This window comes from Heteronotia binoei, chromosome 1, assembly GCF_032191835.1.
Source record: "Heteronotia binoei isolate CCM8104 ecotype False Entrance Well chromosome 1, APGP_CSIRO_Hbin_v1, whole genome shotgun sequence".
In the NCBI taxonomy this organism is placed as follows: Eukaryota; Metazoa; Chordata; class Lepidosauria; order Squamata; family Gekkonidae; genus Heteronotia; species Heteronotia binoei.
This window is the reverse complement of record NC_083223.1, coordinates 251,551,233-251,573,195: the sequence shown is the minus strand read 5'-3', so window position 1 is coordinate 251,573,195 and position 21,963 is coordinate 251,551,233. Positions and strand designations below refer to the sequence as shown.

The 21,963-nt window shown below is 50.1% G+C and overlaps 1 protein-coding gene across 7 annotated transcripts in view; it reads right to left on the bottom strand.

Annotated features, from left to right (window-relative positions):
• Positions 1–21,963, bottom strand: part of NRXN2 (neurexin 2) — a 468,353-nt gene that overhangs the window by 177,462 nt on the left and 268,928 nt on the right. For all 7 annotated transcript variants that reach the window (XM_060252607.1, XM_060252583.1, XM_060252591.1 and 4 more), the window contains 2 exons: positions 20,557–20,730; positions 18,466–18,585 (listed from right to left, as the gene is read on the bottom strand). In XM_060252607.1, coding sequence (XP_060108590.1) covers positions 18,466–18,585; positions 20,557–20,730 — 294 coding nt within the window. The remainder of the gene's footprint in view (positions 1–18,465; positions 18,586–20,556; positions 20,731–21,963) is intronic.

The window sequence follows — 21,963 nt, the reverse complement described above, 5'->3', positions numbered from 1 at the left end:
GTAGTTGGATACGGTTGCCTCCCTGGGGTTTTCATTCTCTACTTCTACCACACCATTCTAGGAACAGAGCAGAGGTCACTGGAGAAGTGGGGGAGGAGGCAGCTATGAATGTCCTGCATTGTGTGTGGGAGGGGGTTGGACTAGACTAGATGACTCTTGGGGATATCTTCCAGCAAGTTTGTTGTAGTGGTTAAGTGCCTGGACTCTTATGTGGGAGAATCAGGTTTGACTCCCCACTCCTCATATGCACTTGGTGATATGACACTGAATCAGTCACAAGTTCTCGCAGTGCTGCTCCTCTCAAGAGCAGTTTCTGTCAGAGCTCCCTCAGCCTCACCTACTTCACAGGGTGTCTGTTGTGGGGAGGGGAAGGGAAAGGAGATTGTAAGCTGCTCTGAGACTTCTTCAGGTAGTGAAGGGTGGGGTATAAATCCAATCTCTTCTCCTCTGTTTCTGTTTTCTAGACTGTATGTATTATAATTTAAAATTATAGACTACCTTCTCCTGACTACACAAGGGTCAGGGCGGTAAACAACAGTGATAAAATGTTGTTTTGATGATGATGATAAGAAGAAGAATTTACATGCTACATAATTTAAAACATTCCCAGATGATGCTAAACTGCCTTATGAGGGAGTGCCGGAAGGATGGTACCCATTGCTGTCCTCAGCCAAAAGCCTGGTGGAACCTCTTTCCAGAACTGCATGAAGGCCCACAGGGCACAGATGTTATTCAGCAGAGAGTTCCACCAGGTGGGAGCCAGGGCAGAAAAGGCCCTGGCTCTGGTTGAGGACAGTTAGATGTCTTTTGGGCTGGGAATTACCAGTAGATTGTTGCTGGTGCTTTAGGAATACAGATCTCCAAAGTGGGCATCCTGGATAGACTCACTGGGTACCATCCACAAGCATGTCACCATCCTTTGGACACTGATCTCCACAATGACAACATGAACAGAATAGTGGATGGGGTTGTTGTGGACAGCAAAACATGGTACCTCTTATGAAATCGCTTTGCAAATTGAAAAGTCAACCTCACAAGGAGGTCGCCCAGGTATGCATCATGGCTAGGCAGATACACATCCCAGTTTCGCACATCCAGAGACTGTGAGGGAGTGACTGCATGTCTCCCTGGATCTCAATGACAGTGAAAGAGAACAACGTGCACGGTTGCTTGTTCCATACAGGTGTGCATGTGCTCATGATCCTGTGAGAGAGGTGTACGCACAAGTGTGAATAAATGTTCCAAACCTTTAAGGTGCCACCAGACACCTATTATTTTACGGCTACGTACTAACACGGCTGCCCATCTGGAATTGCCACACAAAAGTGTGACTCACCTTCAGACAAAAAAAGGGCCCATCTGTCCCCCTCCCCATCTCTGGACTGGGGGCTGGGTTTGCAGTGACTCCCTGCTGCTCATACAGATGTTATCCAAAAAGTGTTCAGCAGCTGTGGGAAGGACTCTGAGCAAAGCGTGGGGAGTGGAGGAGGAAGCCAGCAGCCAGAGGTTCCCTAGCCTGCCGGAAATTGGAAGCCTTTGGGAGAAACGGTCAAGCCACCCAAAGAGGTTCACGTTGAACCACGTTTTCAAGATCTTAAGAGCGTTGCCACGGCAGATCACAGACAAAAAGATGAAGGGAAGAAAACAGAAAAAGGTTTACAATGGGGTTACCAATGGACCAGGGAAGTGGGGGCGGGGAATCATTTTGGCCTGCTCTTAAGGCTCTAATTGCAACTGGATGCATACAAATTCAGCAGGTGATGGACAAAAGCTAAGCATTATTACCTACTAATGCCTGCACATCAAAGCTGAGATGAAAGGCATAGCTTGGAGTCACTGGTTTAACCGCTAACAATGCTAGATTGGAGCCCAGAGGGTTCAACAGCCTCCGTTCTGGCTCACTGTTAGGAGAACTGGAACAACAACCCCGGTGCTTGGCCCCCCCAGTTCCTCATTAGCGACATCTGAAGCTGTCTTATAGTGAGGCAGACCCTTGGTCTAATGAGGTCAGTATTGTCTACTCTAACTGGCAGCAGCTCCCCAGGGTCTCAGGAGGAGTTCCTTCCCATCGCTGAAGCCCTGATCCTTCTATCTGGAGATGCTTTCAGGGGTTGGACCTGGGGCCTTCTGCATGCAAAGCAGATGCTCCGCGACTGACCCAGGGCCCTTCCTAGACCTCTTCCGCAGATGGAGAAAGAGAAGCAAGGTGTAGATTACATTAAATCAATAAGACAAGCAGACATCCAACCAGGGGCTAGATGCAGCAGCAGCAGCACCCTTGTGAAATCCACACCCCCTCGCCTCCAGGCTTAGCAACAACCATGACATGACTTTAAACACCAAGGCCTTGGTCTTGCAGCAAGGAAAGCAACAAACAACACCTCTGAGCATGTGTGGAATGCTTGCCTTTACACCCCACATCACTTACTGATGGCCCTCACATCTCATAAGAACCCTGCAGGATTAGACCAGTGGTCCATCTAGTCCAACTTCCTGTCTTGTGCAGTGACCAACTAGGGCCAATAACAGGGAACAGAGACTGACTGTCTTCTCCTAATGTTGCCTCCTGGCACTGGGATTCAGTGGTTGACTGCCTCTGAACGTGGAGGTTCTCTTTATTCCCCATAGCTGGTAGCCACTGGTACAGCTATTGTGCTCTGGAGAAAGGCTTCAGGGAGAGAGAAGGGGCCCACCTCAGGAGAACTGAGTCCCAAGAACTTCTCTGCTATTCTGTGCCCACAAGAACAAACCTGCTTTCGTAATATCAGCACAGAGGGAAGAACATCAGTGCTTAGTTCTCATGGCCCCTTCTTACATGCCCAGGGAATGCTGTTCACCACTCTGGGGTCAGGCAACAATTTTTCTCCAGACCAGTTTAGCCAGGGATCCTGGAGTTTTTTGGGGTTTGTTTGGTTTTTTTGCTTTCTTCTGGGAGTGGAGCAGGTGTCACTGGGTGTATGTGGGAGGGAGGTATTTGTGAGTTTCCTGCATTGTTCAGGGTTGGACCAGATGACCCTAGAGGTCCCTTCCAACTCTTATGATTCCATGAACATGTGGGTGTGGAGATGGTCATTTCCCTTGGAGGGAGGGTGAGAGAATTTGCCCCTTTCACCTAAGTGTCTGCTGACATAAATTTTAAAAATGACGAAAATGCACAAGTGAAAAGGTAGAGGAAGGCTCCCCACTGCACCTATTTGTTAATGGCAACTCTCAGTCTTAAAAGCTGCCCAGAGCTGGATCAGAGCACTGAAGCACTTTCATTTTTCAAGAAACCTGCTTGTCTCATAGTCTCTTTTCTGGAATACCTGTGGGAAAGAAATCCCCAGAGTCCCCAAAGGGAAGGCTCAGCTTTGGCATTCAAAGTTCTGGCGCAAGTAGAGACGCTCTGGCGGTACTGCTCCGTCTAAGGAGCTGGAAGAGATCAACAAAAGGTGGGGCTGAATTCACACAGAAGGTCAAGTGCGGGTTGGAGAAGAGGCACCAGGCCCTAGCTGAAGAGGACACTAAGGGACAGCAGGGCATCTTTAAAGGGGGAAGTGAAGGAAAAAACCCAGCGGGTTCAATTGCTGGGGCTGGTAACGAAGGAAGTGGGATCAAGTGCCGGAGCTCAGAGAGCATGGAGATGCCTGTTGGCTAAAGCAAAGAGCCTTGGTAGACTCAGACGCAGATCATGCATGAGAGCTTCTGAGTGTGTGCAGAGCGCCTTTCCTTTGCCACTGAGGATCCATTGGCAGCTCCCATCCATCCAGCTGTGGGAAGGTTTGTCTTTCTGCTCCCAGGGTATCCTGCCCAGGAGAGCGGAGTGGGATCTAGTGCCACTGGAGGAAGGAAGGGGGCCAGGAATGGGTAATTTCCCCGACAGCGGCACAGCCCAGTCTCTTACTGCCTCTGGTTCCTTCGCCACTCAGACAAATCCTTCCAGTTTATTAGACTCGTGAAAGCTTCCTGTCGACGCAGCTCCATTCCCTCCATTTACATGCAGGATGGGGGTGGGGGGGAAGAGGAGAGAACAGCGACGTGGAAGCGACATGTCATTAGAATACAAAACAGAACGAGGAACCCTCAAGCCAGCACCCCCTCCTCCCCCAGATGCCCATATCAGCTGAGAAACCCCAGTGCTAAATGAAATTCTAATATTCCCTAATAGGTTCCTAATCTCCCCCCCCCCTTCCGCCCCTGACACTTCTCTGGTCTGGCGCGGGGAGATAATAGAGAAGACGGAACCTTGACGAGGACTGGCAGCCGAGTGGCGGAGAAGGCGGGAGGGGGGGGGGAAGAGCACCCAAGCGGGGCACCAAACTGTTCCTGCTGAGCCTCGGGCTCATCACAGGCCTGTGCCAAGGTTGGCATGGGGACTGTCTCGCTGCCAACACACTACGGGCATCTGTCTCCAGGGTAACCAGATGTTGAGCTGATGGGGCCTGCATGGAGCACCTTTTTCTGAGCAGAGCTGGGCACTCTTTGGGGGGAGTGGGGCCCACGGCAACATGCGATCGGGTCATCTGAATCTTTTACCAGGCAGGCTAGTACGGGGGCCTTATGACTTTGGCCTCCAATGAGGACTAGAGTATTAGAGTGCCACCTGAGCTCTGTCTTGAATGCGCTGATATTTGGGGCCAGCAGGGCGAGGGAGGGGAACGTGCCTTGGATCCTCTCCCCACTTTTCAGTCTCCAGTGCATCAAAGTTAGAAAAACTGTGTCCAGACACTGCTCGCCCCCCACATATGCCACCAACTTATCCAGAGGTGGCACCCGCAATTTGTCAGCAGAGACCTGCTAAGCGGCATTCACACCAGCTCCTCCGCAGGGAGACTCACTCTGTCAGCCACGCTCCCGCAGAGGGTGAGAGTAACACCTCGCCCACAGACTGCGTGGAGTGCCAGGCAGTGATGGGCGCATCAGCCTTTATGGCTGTGTCACCAGAAGAGTCCAGGGGAGTGGGACCCCGACCAGGAGAAGAGGAGCGGGGGGGGGGGGGGCTGTTGTAGAAACATGCCCTTGCCCAGCCCTCAGAGTGGGAGGAACACTGGGTGGCCTGAGGCCTTAGATCTGCCTGAAGAAGTTGCACTTGGATGGGGTGGGCAACCAGGTGCTTTCCCCACACAAGCTGCTAAGCCCCTCCTCATCTCTCCATGCATGCAGCCAGCATAGAAAGCAAGCAGTCCAAACGATTCCGTGGGTGACAGCTGCTTCCTGCCAGATGTTGCCATAGCCTCTGCCTATGCCCATCTGAGGCATGTCTTTCATTGGTACAGGAGGAAAAATGCATACATGTGTTTGTGTGTGTGCACGTGTCCACAGCGAAAAGAGAACTCTGCTTGGATCAAAGTTCAAGTCCCATCTCCACCTTGGATTGCCTCATGCCTCAGTTCCTCATCTGTGAAATGGGAACAGTGGCCTATCTTGGAAGGTAGTTCTGACACTGAGCAAAAAGGAAAATGCATTTTAAAAAAGACTACATTATATTGGTTCTATGATTCTATGAAGGAGCTGAGAATGTTTAGCCTGGAGAGGAGGCAGCTGAGAGGTGATATGATCACCATCAAGTACTTGAAGGGCCGTCCTATAGAGGATGGTGTGGAATTGTTTTCTGTGGCCCCAGAAAGTAGGACCAGAACCAATGGGTTGAAATTAAATCAAAAGAGTTTCCAGCTCAACATTAGGAAGAACTTCCTGACTGTAAGAGCGGTTCCTCAGAGGAACAGACTTCCTCGGGAGGTGGTGAGCTCTCCTTCTTTGGAGGTTTTTAAACAGAGGCTAGATGGCCATCTGACAGCAATGAAGATCCTGTGAATTTAGGGGGAGGTGTTTGTGAGTTTCCTGCATTGTGCAGGGGGGTGGACTAGATGACCCTGGAGGTCCCTTCCAACTCTATGATTCTATGTATCAATGAACCAGCGTGGACCTGAATGGCCCAGGCTAGCCTGATGTCATCAGATCTGGGAAGCTATGTGTGGGCCAGTCCTGGTCAGTATTTGGATGGGAGACCAACAAGGAAGTCCAGGGACACTATGCAAAGGCAGGCAATGGCAAACCACCTCTGTTCCTCTCTTGCCTTGAAAACCCTACAAGGTCTTCTTAACTCTTCACTTTCTACCACCAGTAAGGAACCAAGAGCTAGAAACAAAGGTACTTTGGCTACCAGTAAGGATGGGAGAGTTGGGCCCCCCTTGGGTCGCAGCTAAAAATACTCTCTGGAAACATCAAGAAGTCTGTTTGTTTGCTTTTTAAAGATAAATTCAGGGTTCAGAATGATTGTCAAAAGTGCTGAAAATAACCTAGGCTGTTGTCTAGGCCAGTTGTGAACGCTGGGACCACAGTCAAGGTTGTGATCATCTCTGCTCGAAAAAGGACAACTGCAGAGCAAAGGAACACAACTAGGGAGAATGGGAATAAAGAGAGATGAGCTAAGATTCTGGGAGGAATTGGGGGGGGGGGGAGAGATTTGTAATTCCCAGCTCCCCCAGTTTTCCCCTCCAGGATTCTTTAAGCTCTCAAAGGCTTGCGTAAGTTGATTTCTCCTGCCCCCCCCTTCCCTGTTCCTCAGTGATTCCGCCCCCCTTTCTTCTGAGCCAGCAATAACATGTTTAATCCTCATGAGGCTGTTGGAGAGGGGGTTTCCTCTACTTTTTGATTAAGCAGATTCATGGAAAATGAGTCTACCAATGGCTATTTCCTATGATATTTAAATAAAACATCCATGTTCCTAGGCGGTCTACCTCCAACTGGCAGATGCTGGAGGCATCTAGCAGAGAATGGTCTCTTACGCTATATGCATCCTGCTCAGGAAAGTCCCAGGGATATCAGGCCAGCAAAGCAATTCTTACATTCCTATCCCAAAGGACTAAACAAATTCATCTATCAACTGCTACTAGCCATCGTAGCCAAATGCAACCTCCAGGTTCAGAGGCAGTCTATTTCCAACTGGCAGACTTTGGGGACGTAAAACAGACACCATCTCCGTCCCTCATGAAACATCTGCCTGCTCCCTGCCATAGTGACAGCATACTGGGCCAGATGGGCTTTTAGTCAGATCCAGCTAAAGTTTCCAGGCCCTCCTTGGCCATCGGTGGCAAATGGAGAGGGGGCAAGGTTGGGAAACTCCTGGAGATTTGGGGGTGGAGCCTGGGAGGACAGGGACCTCAATGGGGTACAATGCCATAGAGTCTACCCTCCAAATCAGCCATGTTCTCCAAGGGAGCTGAACTCTAGTCTGGAGATGAGTTGTAGTTCCGGTGAGGTCCCCAGGTGCCATCTGGAGGTTGGCACAGAAGAGAAACCGTGTTGGATCAGGCCAATGGCACATCCAGTCCAACACTATGCCAAAAGCTAGGTGCCAGCAGGAGGTCCACTAGTGGGGCCAGGACACTAGAAGTCCTCCCATTGTTCCCCCCCTCCCCAAGCACCAAGAATACAGAGCATCACTGCTCCAGACAGAGAGTCCCATCTACACCCCGTGGCTAATAGCCACTGATGGACCTCTGCTCCAGATGTTTATCCAATCCCCTCTTGAAGTCATCTATGCTTGCAGCTGCCACCACCTCCTGTGGCAGTGAATTCCACGTGCTAATCACCCTTTGGGTGAAGAAGTATTATCTGTTCTAACCCGACTGCTCAGCAATTTCATTGAATGCCCACGAGTTCTTGTATTGGGAGAAAGGGAGAAAAGTATTTCTTTCTCTACCTTCTCTATCCCATGCATAATCTTGCACCCCTGAGAGGGGGGGAGATTTGGAGCACAGCAAAGGGTGGGAAACTCCTGGAGATTTGGGGGTGAAGCCTGGGGAGGAGAGGGACCTCAGTGGAGTACAATGTCTTACAGTCCACCTCTCAAAGCAGCCATTTTCTCCAGGGGAACTAATCGCGCTAGTCTGGAGATGAAGTGTTATTTCTAGGAATCCCCACCTGGAGGTGGGCATCCCAGCAAAGCTCTATTCAATATGTTTCCCACATATTGCTTATGCCAGGAGAAAACCCCCACCAAGGTGTGGTGTGTGTGCATTCGTGACATGCTTCTCCCACATGCCCCCAAGCGGCAGCAAACTAGCCCACGAACAAGCCAACCTGAGCAGCCCCTTCCGTGCTGTGAGTCAGTACTGTGGGGCCACTCACCTCAGGCACCGTCAGCAGTGCCGCAGGCCTGGGCCTCAGCTTCCCCACTGCTTCTGTGGGTGGCGTGGGAGAATGCAACTGGTAAGCTGACACCACCACTTGTGGGTGCTGAAAGGTCTCAGCCAAGTGACTCCCGCGGTGCTTCTGGAGCAACTTGGCTCTGCTTGTTCTTGGCCACGGGAGTCCGTCTAGGCTAGAAGCACACCAGAAATGTTGCCTGGTTAAGTGAAACAGCCAATCTGCTCCTCCATCCCAAGAAGAGAGGAGGAATTGCCTCAGCAGAGCAGGACGGCAGGTGAGTCTCAAACGTGGTGTTGGGAGTAGAATTTTACAGATATCACGGGCCGCCGAAACAGAGAAATAAGTTCTACCCAGTGAGACTGCCAAAAGGACAAATAAACTGTAGATCAAGTCAAGCCTCAACTTCCCCTAGAAGCTAAAATGACTAAACTGAGGCTATTGTACTTTGGTCACATTGTGAGAAGACAAGAGTCACTGGAAAAGACAATAACGCTAGCAAAAGTTGAAGGGAGTGAGAAAAGAGAAAGGCCCCAAGATGAGATGGATTGCAGGGCTTTTTTTGTAGCAGGAGCTCCTTTGCATATTAGGCCACACACCCCTGATATAGCCAATCCTCCAGGCGCTTACAGGGCTCTTAGTACAGGGCCTACTGTAAGCTCTCAGAGGATTGGCTGCATCAGGAGGGTGTGGCCTAACATGCAGTAGAGTTCCTGCTACAAAAAAAGCCCTGGGTGGATGGAGTTTATCAAGGCAGCCACAGCCCTCACTTTGCAGGACCTGAGCAAGGCCATTAACAACAGGATTTTGGGGAGGTCATTAAATTCACAGGGTCCCCATAAGTTGGAAGTGATGTGATGGCAGGCAACACACACGCTCTCTACCTTTCAAATGGCTCCCAGAGCCCTTAGATCTTGGCACGTACGTTCACGTAACCAAAGAGGGGGCAGCCTGACATTCCACGCTTCAGAAGGTGCTGTTTGAGATCGCTGGGGGTCGGGGCATATGCCGTGTAATCAGGGTGAATGGTACAGTGTCAGAATAAACCGAGCCTCCTCTTCTCCGTGCCAAAGTCACCACCCACCACACAATGCATGGGGGGTGGAGGGAGGGGACATGAGCCTAATTAAGTGTGACACCTTTACTATTTCTCTTTATTTTCCATCCCCCGGCACCAGTACACAATTTCATTATGCCAACGTGATTTTAATTTTACGTCAGATTTTTAATATTGCCCACAATACAGCCCCCCCCCCTCCCCACCCCAGGTTCTCTCGGCTTTTCTGCTGCTTCGTTGCCTGTTTCCATCTCTCCCTCCCTCCCCCCACCCCACCCCCTTTCCTCCGGCTTTCTGCTGGAGGCTGCCAGGCCAGGCAGAGGCCTTAATAACAACCTCAAGACACTTTAATTTGCAGCTTTTAAAAGCTGTGTCATTTCTCCTTTTATTTGAGCACCAGGGGTTGCATATGAACTACCCTCTGCTGCCTGCTTCCCACCCCACCCCCCACCAATACATACATGTTCCTGAACCCACATCGTTCAAAAGGGCAAACTCAGTCTTCCAGTCTGAAGAACTTCCCATTTTACAAACTGCACCTCTGCCCTGGAGAAAACTAGATGGGGAGGAGGGGGGAATTATTCCCTCCTCCAGATAAGGTTAAAAATTCAGCCTTCTGATCTCTTAGCAGCAAGGTTCGTCTTGGGCATGCCTTTCACTCACCCCTGAATAACTGAAGCTCACACTCAATGTGTTTTGGATTAAGGGACTAAGAGGTTAACAGTGTCAACCGATGTGGCACATAGTTTGAGTCCAGTGGCACCTTTAAGAACAAAGAAGTTTTATTCAAGGTATAAGATTTGTTGGTCTTAGAGGTGCCATTGGACTCAAACTTTGTTCTGCTGCTTCAGACCAACACAACTGCCCATCTGGATCAACGTATGTGGAGTTACTCCACTGTAAACCCATTGATTTCCATGCACTTACACTGCACGGAATGGAAGTGCCTGCCACCTGCCCTCTGCTTGGGGATGGTTTCTCTTTTGAGAAATTAGCCACATCATTTCATGTGTTGCACACAAGGAATACTGCACAGGAAGCACCTTCTCCCTGAAACGGTTTGGTGCAGCTGTTAAGTTATCTGGGAGAACCGGGTTTGATTCCCCACTCCTCCACTTGCAGCTGCTGGAATGACCTTGGATCAGCCATAGCTCTTGCAAGAGTTATCCTCCAAAGGGCAGCTTCTGTGAGAGCTCTCAGCCCCAACTACCTTACAGGGTGTTTGTTGTGGGGGAAGAAGATAAAAGGAGATTGTAAGTCACTCTGAGATTCTGATTCAGAGAGAAGGGTGGGGTATAAATCTATGGTCTTCTTCTTCTTCAAACAAAGACAGACCTAGGGTTTAGGAGAGGCTGTAGTTCCGTGGTAGAGCATCTGCTTGGCATATGGAAGGTCCCAATCTCAATCCTTGGCATTTCCAGTTGAAAGGATCAGGAAGCAGGGGATGCGAAAGACTTCAGCCTGACTCCTTGGAGAGCCTCTGCCCATGGGAGTAGAGGATACTGACCTTGATGGACCAAGGCTCTGGTTCAGTAGAAGGCAGCTTCATCCTCCCTATACCAGGAGCCTTCCAATGGGCCTGCCTCTTCAGGATGAAGGGATGTCAGAAAGGCTTCTCCTGGAAGTAACCCCCAGCATCCAGTTGTGTGTGTCTGTGTGAGACTGCATGCATTACAGGGCTGGGAAACGCTGGGGGGGGTGTGTGTGGGTGAGTGTGTTTTGGACACAGAAGCCATCCCAAATATTCATGAATTGAATATTCATGAATTCCAATTGGTTCTGTCTCAGATCAAGCAGCCAGGTAGCCTACACTCTGGACACTCCTTCTCAATCTGTCCATATTTATAAGATGCAGCAGGTTTATTAGAACATCAGGAATGTCCAGTGCTGGAAAAGAGTGGGTTTTGCAAGGGCTGCTTTGCAGCATTTTGGTGCTTGATGACAAGGAGCGAAATGCACAGATAGCCATCCTGGTAAAGAGACTGCACATGCAGAAGGGAAGAGGTGCTGCCCCCTTGAATCCAGGCTCCTTCCCTGCCCTTCCTTCCTCAGCCACACACTCCCCACTCTTTGTAAAGCATGGGAGTTGGGTTGCCAATCTCCAGGTAAGTGCAAACCAAACAGAGAATCACGGCCGAGAGTGGCAAGAAACTTTGAAAAGGTTTTTTTCCTTGTGAGGCTGTTTGGGGTTTTCTCTTGCCAATTTCCAGGTACGGCCTGGAGATCTCCCGATATTGCAACTCGTCTCCAGATGACAAAGATCAGTTCCCCTGGCTGCTTCGGAGGGTGGACTCCTTGGCATTATATCCTGCTGAAGTTCCTCCCCTCCCTAAATCCAGGCTCCACTTCCCAAACCTCCAGGAATTTTTCAACCTGGAGCTGGCAACCCTTGGGGGGGGGGGGTTAGCTGCTGAAGTGGATTTGGAGAGATGAGAACAGGCAATGCAATTGTGTATCGATGTGGAAAGGGGAAGAATTCTCATGCTCAGCCACACACCGTTCTGATGCCAGGAAGGGAGAACAGCAGCCATGCCAGCAATGGGGGTTGTGAGCCCTGCCCCCCCTCTTCCCACATGCCAGGGCCACCCACTCCGCTGCCCTGGCTGCACCCACTTTGGCCCAGCCTCAGCTAATGGCTTTCAGGTACAAAGACGCCACATCCGGAACTGCGGCCTGCTGCCTCCCAGATGCCCTTTCTTTACTGAGGGCCAGAACTCTTTGAGGCCTCTCTAATCAGGAGACCATTAGCAGCCCGACTAATGGGATTGAAAAGCCCCCTCCCTCCCGGCCATGTCATCCAGCACCAGCCCAGTCCCACTACCAGAAGACAGTCGTCATCACACACAGCCACACACACACACACAACCTCCTTCCACGGCTTTTCCTCAGTCATTTTAGAGAGGGCTGTGTTATTTTTTTAAAGAGCAGAACGGCAGGGTGAGGGGAGAAAGTCAAATTCAGTGCTTTGGACTAAATTGTGCGTCTTAATATTGATGGCCATTATCTCATTTTGAACGAACTCACTGCAACTGAGCTTTGAGCAGGGGTGGATGGGAAGGAAGAAACCAGGACTGTTTTGGAAGTGAGTTGAGGGCAAAGAAAACTGCAGGAGGTCTTCTGGGGTGGTGCTGTGTGAAAGGAAAGCTGAGGAGGGTTCCTTTCTTTAAAAAAAAATAGACAGAGAAAGAAGTTCTGAGCCCAAAAGCCATCTGATCCAGAAGCCTTTCTACTAATCCTAGGTACAGTGGGGTTGCTTATTGACTAATGAGAGAAATACACTCTGCACATGGCCAGAGGCATTCTGTTTCTTGGTCGTAGGAGGGGGAAAGGGTTCTAGAACTACATGCTGCTTGCAGTTAAGCCCTGCTCAATCGTGCTGGTCAGACACGGCGGCTGCCCGTGGGGTGCAGAGTCCTGTTGGCAGGGAGAAGTGGAAGAGGATTCTGGGAGTTGGCAGGGTCAGGCCTCCTGTGAACAATGTCCCTTCAGCTGCAAACAGGGGAGTTTTCACCACCTCAGGCCGTATTTCTCAGCCTGCTGTGTAAATCTACCAAGCCCAGCTATTAATGGCCTCCCCTCTGATTTACAATCCGACAGGCTTTCCGTTGCAAGCAGCTGGCCGCTGGGAACTTAAACGGAAGGAAAGAGGCGAGGGGGAGATCTGGCAGCCCCACGGAAAACTGAAGTCCTGTCCCAGGTAGGGAAGGAGGGAGCAGAGGAAGGGGGTAAAGGTCTGGATTCCTGAGGAGGGTGGGTGCTGCCTCTCTGCCCGCTGTCCTGGCCAGATGCCCAACCCAGTCAGATCCTTCCCCATGAGGCCACTTCCCTCCATGCCCAGTCAGAGCAGAACTGCCACTCGGCACACGCTCAGAAGTCATCTCCACAACTGTAACCAGCCCAGCGGAGATAGCATCCCTCCACCCTCTGAAAGACGTGGGGCGCACTTGTGCAATGAATCCACAGCGGCTTCATTCATGCTCCATCTAAGGAGGGCAAAAGCGTGTTTGTGTGTGTGTGTGGGGGGGGAAGGAATGACCCTTTAGCTCTCCCCCCCTTTCCAGCATGCTTCAGGGGACTGGCCTTGATACGGCTTCGTTAAAAGCATCCCTGGACCTCGTTAGCCAGACCCTTGCCTCATTAAAATGGATCGGCCTGTCAGCCCCAATATGCAAACGGCTTCATCAGTTGCGGGGCGCAGCAAGAAGAAGATGGGAGGGGATAAGGGGGGCTGTGGCGGTTGAGGGAAGGAAAGGTGAACGGTGGGGAGTGCGTGTGGGTGGGTGTTTGTGGAGGGGGGGGGTTCATCAGAGACCCAAGAGGGTGAACTTCTCCCTGGGGGGGGGGGATGGAGGGAGAGCTGTCTCTGCCCCACTCTACCTCTGTCCCTGACTGCATTGCAGGCTTCGGTGAGGCAGAGCCAAGCCGTCTGATAAGGAACATTCCTCCCCCAGCACTGAGAAGCAGCTGCTTTTGGGAAGAAGTGCCCTTCGCCATGGAAGGGAAGACCAGTCTCCTCCCGTGAACTAAAGCAGAGGGCGCAGCTCCCTCCCATGAGTGAGGCCCACCTTCTCCCCAGCCAGTGGTCTGGGCCCCTTAACAGCTTTTCCCAGCGGTGGGGAGGTGCAGCGATTGTGGGGTGAGGGTAACCTTTGCCCTGCTGCTTAGCACCTTTTACCAGCCCTGAGCCTCTGCTGTTTGTTCACAGAAGGTGATCTGAGCCATCCCAACCCAGCAGCCTCTGCTCTAGGACAGTCTTGTGATTCACCCCTCCAAAAAAGCACACTCTGGATAAGTGTCCTTGACTTCCTGGGAGGCTGCAGTCCTCTCTGGGTGGGACTGTGAGTCAGCAGGAAAATGTCCCTGAAGAAGTTCTTCATGCCGTTCTGTCTGGAGCTGCCCTGGGCAATCGCTCCTGCTTTGAATCCCCAGATGCCCTTTTGTTTTCTAAAGGAAAGCGAGTGGAACAGAAATGAAATGCCCGCTTGTTGTAAACAGCACCATGCAGGTCTGGCTATTGGCTGTGATACAGCTGAAAAGGAATCCTCTAAGTACAAGAGGTTGGGGAGTGAAAAGCCATTGGTGGAAGGAGAACACTGGAATTCCTTTTAAAAACTGTGTGTGGGGGGTGTGGGTAGATGCATGCCTGGAAGACATGGTAACTTCTGAGGCATGGACAACATTCAGAGAAGTGGCTTGATAAAGCCCACCTCTGCCTCCTAGTCCTGGTATTCCAAGTACTAGCCAGGATTGGCCCTGCTTAGCTTCCATGATCTGACAAGATCAGGCTTGCCTAGGCTATCCAGGCCAAGGCAAGAACTTAGGACTTGATGGATGTTTGCTCTGATTTACTGAGGCAAATCTTTAGGGACAAATGTCCACGCTCACCTGCCAGGCCAGCTCAGGTAGTCCTTGGAAGACTCATTCCTAACTAACTTCCTCTCCCTGGACTCGTCCGGGATGGCTCAGGCTAGTCTGATCTCATCAGATCTTGAAAGCTAAGCACGATTGGCTGTGGTTAGTACTTGGACAGGTGACTGCGAAGGAAAATGGGGTCACTATGCAGATGCAGGCAATGGCAAAACGCCTCTGGCCATCTTTTGCTTTAAAAACCCTATGAGGTCACCATAAGTCGCCTGCAACTTGACAGCACTTTCCACCACCCGAAGGCAAAGGGGGGGAGGTACAAGTATACCTTGTGGGGCAGAGCCGAGAGATGCTAGGATTCCCTCCTCCCAGCGTGTGATGCCTTTTGGACCTGCTTTCCCTGACTGCAAAGTGTGTGAGGGGATGATTGTGGTCACTGATTGGTAGAGAAGGGAAGGCCCTCTTGCACATGCTCTGATGCACTCTTGTCTTGCTTCCAAAACTGAGCCAGGGAAAGGTTCTGGGTGAGGCTAAGGCCTGATGAGCTACAGACCCATGAACCCCACTTAAGAATCCCAGAGAGCAGCCCTGCCTTGGGAGACCCAAGAACGCTAATGGGAAGTTCTTTCCTCTTTCCCTGGGGAGTGCTAGGAAAGCCTTCTCTCACCATAATCCCCTGGCATGGTAGGGAGGCAACTGTGTGTTAAAAACAGAGCAAAGGAGACTGTCAAGATAAAAACCATATTGAAGAAATATGGCTCTCTTCCTGCCAGAGAGGGAGCTGTCTCCCCTCCCTTTGTCCTTCCTGCCCTTCCCAGGGAGCCCTTTCTGGGCCTCCCATCTTGCAGAGGCACCAGCCAGCTGAAGGCTCTTTGTGGAGGACCGGCAGAACCATAGAAGGAGATGGGTCTCCTTCTTGCCTGGAGATGGGCCAGATGCTTCACCCGCCCCCAGCATCCTTGCTGGAGAAACACCAAGGACAGAGGAAGAGCTGCGGGACTCCAGGACCAGATCACTCCCTTGCTCAGCTGCTCTCAAGAAAGTTAGCTGCTTTCCTCCTCCCTGGCCCTCTGCTCCTACTCTGCCTGCAATGCCAAAGGAGAAGGAAGAGCAGGAGGAGGAGGAAGAGGAGTAGTTGGTTTTATACCCCACCTGTAATTACCCCAAAGAGTCTTGGAGTGGCTTACAATTTTCATCTCTTCTTTTCCCCCAGAACATACACACTGTGAGGTACACAGGGTTGAGAGAGCTCTGAAAGGACTGTGGCTGACCCAAGGTCACCCAGCTGGCTGCATGTGGAAGAGTGGGGAATCCAACCCAGTTCTCAGATTAGAGTCCACGCTCTTCACCACTACAACTGCTCTCTCTCTTCCTCCGGGAATAGCATCCGGTCTTTCAGAAGAGTCAACTTTGACTTCCTTTCTTGATGGTTTCCTTCCCCACGGAATTTAACTCCTCTCACCACCACCACCCCCAATTCCTCATTCTTGAGCTTGCCACCCCAAGTCTTTCCACTCTGGCCACATCCTTCGTGTGGGATATTGGGGACTGGGACAGAATGTGGGGCCCTCTTCCCCATGCTCCTGCATTTCCACTCCCCGCCCTGATGGAACCAGGCCAGGGCCCAAGGCAGGGTGCTGGAGCACCTGTCAGTCCCACAGACAAAAATAATACCTATCCCCAGACAGGTGAGACACGATGCCCTCAAACACTGGTGGAAAACTCTGGTCAAGCATCCAAATCAAGTGGATTCACAGCCCAAACTTTGCATTCCTAGCAAACCATCTGAAACTGCCTTCTACTGAGTCAGGATGAGGGTTCCCCCCCCCAGGCTCTGACTGGCAGCCGCTCTCCAAAGTTCCAAATAGCAAAAGGACTTTCCTAGACCTTCTGCCTGAGATGCTTTTAACTAGAGATGCCAGGGGAAGGGAACTGGGAGCTTCTGCATGCAAAGCAAGTACTCTGTTGCTGAGCTACGGCCCCTTCCCTAATTAACAATCCACAGGGATTATTAATTGTATCACAAGAAGGAGCCACGCAAATTCACAGGGGAGCCAAATCCTCCCTCCCCTTGCCATCCGTTCAGCGTGTAGCCTTGTGGGAATATGTGCCAAAAGAGCAAGTGTCCTTGCTGTCCGATTTCCCCCTCTACTCATGCTTATTTCAGGGAAGGGGCAGCTCAGAGGGTGCATGCCACAGTGCCAGATGCTGTGGATCCTCAGAGGCCAATCCCTCCCCCCCGCCCCCAGACCTGCTCCCTTCACAATTGCTTCTCTGTCCCACATCTGTTCTCAGCTGCCTGGGAGAATCCTCAGGGGCTTCAGAGAAATGGGAATGCACAACCTTCATCCGCTGGAAGCTTGCAGGGACAGAAGAAGAGTGCTGCTGGATCGGATCAGACCAGTGGTACATCGAGTCCAGCATCCTCTTCCGTACCATGGTCTGCCAATATGCCCTGGAGAGTCAACAAAAAGGGCACAGAGGCCAAGACCTTCCCAACCCTGCCTCCTACCACCACTTGTATTGAGGTTTCCTACTTCCAGATGTAGAGGCTTCTTTTAGCCACTCTGGCTGGTAGCCTAGCCCCTGATGGAACTCTCCTCCATGGAAGAAGAATTTGTCTAATCGCCTATGATCCCAGCAGTCTCTGCATCCAGTGGCAGTGAAGCCCAAAAAAGGAAGTACTTCCTTTTGTCCATCCTGAATCTCTTGCCCAGAGTTTCTTTTTTGTAGCAGGAGCTCCTTTGCATATTAGGCCACACATCCTGATGTAGCCAATCCTCCAAGAGCTTACAGTAGGCCCTGTAAGAAGAGCCCTGTAAGCTTTTGGATTGGCTACGTAAGAGGTGTGTGGCCTAATATACAAAGGAGTTCCTGCTACCAAAAAAGCCCTGCTCTTGCCCATCAACACTGTTGGCTGCCCCAAGTTCTGGAGTCACGGGAGAAGGAGAAAAAGCTCTCAATGCCCTATGGAAGTTGTTGTAAACCTCTATCATGTCTCCCCCTTTGGTTGTCTTGTTTTTCTAAACTGAAAGGTCCCAGACATTTTAGCTATTCTTTATAGACAAAAGGTGCTCCAATCTGGTTGCCCTCTTCTGTATGTTTTCCCAGCTCTGCAATAGCCTTTTTGAGATCTGGCAACCAGAAGAATTAGCAGTATTCAAAATGAGGCTACACTACAGATCTATAAGGGGACGGGGGGCAGGGGGGGCGTTCCAATTTTTCTGTAAAGGAAGGGAGTCTCTACCATGGGTACTTAGCCCCCCCTCCAACAGCGCACCACTATCATGGTCTACACATAGACTCTGACTTTGGAAGAAGATAGATAAGACATCTGAGTTAAAGTCATTTCCATGACATATGCAGAACCGTGCATTCAGGGAATGTAACCATACAGAAATACTAGTTTATCAATGAAATTCTTAACTCTGAAGCTGGTATGGTTTGGTCAGCATATCCTTGGCTTCACTTGCATTTGGTTTTCCTCTGGTTCAGGCTGAGCTGGCCACAGGGACAGCAGTCCTTCGGAAGCCCATGACGGGTACACTCACAGAGCAGAATCCACGTTTTCCTTGCTGCTCTGATGTCAAGCAAGCAATCTCGCTTAGGTTCTGAGGATCTTTTAGGAGCAGTGAGACCACCTGCCACACTGTGACTCAGACCAGGAAAGACCTTCCTTCTGGAACCAGGCGACCAAGAGAACTCCCAAACATGAGCACCCCTCCTTGATCTCCAGTGGAAGAGAATCCACCAAAAGGAACCAGCCTTACTCATGTTCCCTGGGGCCCATAATCTGGTACTGGTACTCCCAAGGCCTTGCCTTCAGGGCCCCCAAGTACTCAGGGTGCATGAACCCTCTAGTTATATGCCTTTTTCTGCACACACACACACACCCCGATCTTCCCACTACTCACGGTCATTGCACACTGGGCCACCATACGAGGTCATGGTGCAATCACATGTGTAGCCGTCCCATTGCTGAAGGCAGACGCCCTGGTTGGCGCAGGAATCCTCCGTGCAGGTGGTGCTGGGACCTGGAGTGTGGGGGAAGGACAGCAAAAAAGGGACAGAGAGGTTTCAGCCAGCTTTATCTAGACCTTTCCTTTACTGATTCCTGTCCTGATAGTAATAATAAGAGTACTAATTTGAAGAAGGAGCACAGCCAGTTAAACTTGATTGCATTGTACAATACTAATAATACAGTGTCAACTTCGAGAGAGAAGCCAGTAGTTCCCCTTCTGGAATTTGTCCACAGAAACTGAAGTATGACTGTTAGCCGCCCTGAGTCCGCTTGCAGAGAGGGCGGGATAGAAATTTAAGGTAAATAAATAAATAAATAAATAAATAAATAAATAAATAAATAAATAAAACCTTCAGAGGCTGGGAACCTCCAGCATGGACTGCTGCAAATATCACTGTCCAGGGCTGCCCCTGGAGACAGTGTCAGAAGCTACAGCTGGTACAGAGCTCTGGGGCAGGTTGTAAAGAATGTTTTGCCCAGACTTAGCACTGTTGCACCAGCTGCCAACTTTAGATGCTGGCTCTTCCCTTGTGACCTGGGCCAGGTAGCCTTCATGAAATCTGAGCCAAAACAGGGAGTAATAAGCCTACAACCAACAGATCAAATGAGAAACCCCAAAAGGTTGAAAATCAGATAACATCTATTATAAGAAAACATATAATTCTAGTAGAACAATTCTGCTTTAATATATACAAAGGAGATGATGATGATGATGATGATGATGATGAAGATAGATAGATAGATAGATAGATAGATAGATAGATAGATAGATAGATAGATAGATAGATAGATAGATAGATAGATAGATAGATAGATGATGGATGGACGGACAGACGGACGATGGATGGATACTAGGTTAAAAATATGTACCATATAGTCCAAAGTAAAAAATACGATGATAAAAAATCATGTAAACCAAACACATATCAACTAAATAGACTTTTTTCAGTGGTCTCTAAAGGATGGCACTGATTCCTAAACACACACACATATACAGTAAATATTAGACAAATAAACACAATATATGGTTGGACTGAGCCCCTTCAATAACTCCTTAGAGATCTTGGCTTTGGAAAACCAAGATATACTATTTCCACTGTATAATACATTGACAGGGTCATTAAACTGCCTCCTACTGATAATTGGTGAAGTATGTTGGCAAAAAAATAAGTTCTAGCTCAGTTTAAAATGAAGTGGTCAAATCAATAATTGCCCTGTAGGCACTAAAGTTGCATGGACACATCCCAAGTGCCACCAATTTTTTTAAAAGCCTGTATTCAAAATAAATGTAGTCAATCTAATTGGGCCTAGTCCCTAAAGAATCTCAATGCAATATGATTCACATAGCCATAGATAAGAGATTCCCAACACTGGTTAGAAGGGGGAATTTGGAAAGCAGAAATAACAGGGATGGGGGAAAAGGGAAGACAGGATTCAACCCTTTTTGTGCTCCAAATCCAGCCTCCAGGGGGGGACCTGGGGATCCCCCGGAACTACAACTCATCTCCAGACTACAGAGGTCAGATCCCCTGGAGAAAATGGATGCTCTGGACCAATGCTCTTTCTAAGCTGTGGAGTCTTGTGAGCAAAAATTCTACTTTGTGAGCTACTGGCATTAAAGTTGTGAGCAAGTGATTTGGCTACTGCATAAATTGGTTTGCTCTGGGCCACTTTTCCTGAGCGAAGACAAAAATGCATGTGCCGGAGGCTAAAAAACTCTGATCTAGCTTGCACTAACTCAGCTTAAAGTGAACACTGCTTTGGACTGCATGGCATTGTACCCCACTGATGTTGCTGTTCTTCCGGTACTCCATCCCCAAATCTCCACGAGTTTCCCAATTTGAATCTGGCCACCCTACCCCACCCCCAAGCTCCTCCCAGTGACCAGGGGAACCTGGCCACTTGAAACCCCCCCCCCATTAGCTTCTCTTTGTATTGTTCCTTATCCCTGATCACTTTAGGACAGCATCCCCCCCTCTCTTACCATCACAGCCCCTCTCAACCTGCCCGATCCGGTGCAGGGCGTCAGCGATGAGGTCTGGGAGTCGGCCGTTGAGGTCCACGGAGGCCAGGCAGCCCTGGAAGCCATCCCGCGAGGCCACCAGCTTAGGCAGGTTGTTGAACATGTTTTTGCTGAGGCCTCCGATGTACAGCTCCCCTGCGGGAAGGAAGAAAGGCATCAGAGCCCATGGAGGGGAGCCTCTCTAATGCCCAGAGAGCCACCTGGGTAGTCCTGGGCACAAGTGAAAGGAGACGAAGTTGGATCAGGTTCCATCAACTGAAGGATTGCCAAGACATGAAAAAGCCCCCCCAGTCCCTCCCCAAAAAAGGTGAACGGAACATCTAAATATTGAACGGCTACCTGGTGACAGGTGCTCTACTTCTTGTGCTTATTTTTTTCTAATCTTTAGCTTTTTAACAAGAAACGCATGAACATTTATTTTTGTAGCATGAACAAAGAAGAATCTGATCATTGCAGGAGGTAAGATATAAAAAGTAGACTGCTCTGTGGAGCTTTTTGCAATCTGCTTGCAGTATTAAGAGTTGCACAGGTAGTGTCCGGGAGCAGGTGGATGCTTGGAGTACTGGAGAGCCCCCAGTGCTGTCCCATGTCACAGTTCTTGGAATGCAGCAGATGAATCCCACGGACAGCATTTGGGACAAGGACTCAATCAGGTGCAGATCTGCGTCTGGCAGAAGATGAGGGCAGAGCAAAGCCTCCCTCAAGCCTGTTGGGTCAAATCAGCATTTGACTAATCCAGATTTTCTCTTTATTGGCAGTCCTGATTTTTAAGTTATGGCCTTTTCTGTATTCTTTATGGTCATTGTTTTTTATGCCTTGTAAGTCACCTTGAGAAACATGACAAATACATGTTTTAAATAAATTAAGAAGAAGATATTGGGTTTATATCCCGCCCTCCACTCCGAAGAGTCTCAGAGCGGCTCACAATCTCCTTTACCTTCCTCCCCCACAGCAGACACCCTGTGAGGTGGGTGGGGCTGGAGAGGGCTCTCACAGCAGCTGCCCTTTCAAGGACAACCTCTGCCAGAGCTATGGCTGACCCAAGGCCATGCTAGCAGGTGCAAGTGGAGGAGTGGGGAATCAAACCCGGTTCTCCCAGATAAGAGTCCGCACACTTAACCACTACACCAAACTGGCTCTAAAGCTAAAATTTATCTGAGGAGATTCCCCCCCTCCAGCCTTCATTTTTGGTTCATTCTTTATCTTGCAGCTTGTATGGCAGGCTTCTGTGAGGTGCATTGGAGGCATCTCGCTGCCAGGAAACAGCATGTAAATGCAAGCGTCCCAATATAATCGCTCATGAAGGAAGTATGCTCAGAGGTAGTCTCTGCATTCTCGTGCATGTTCAGTGCCCTCAATCACTTCCAA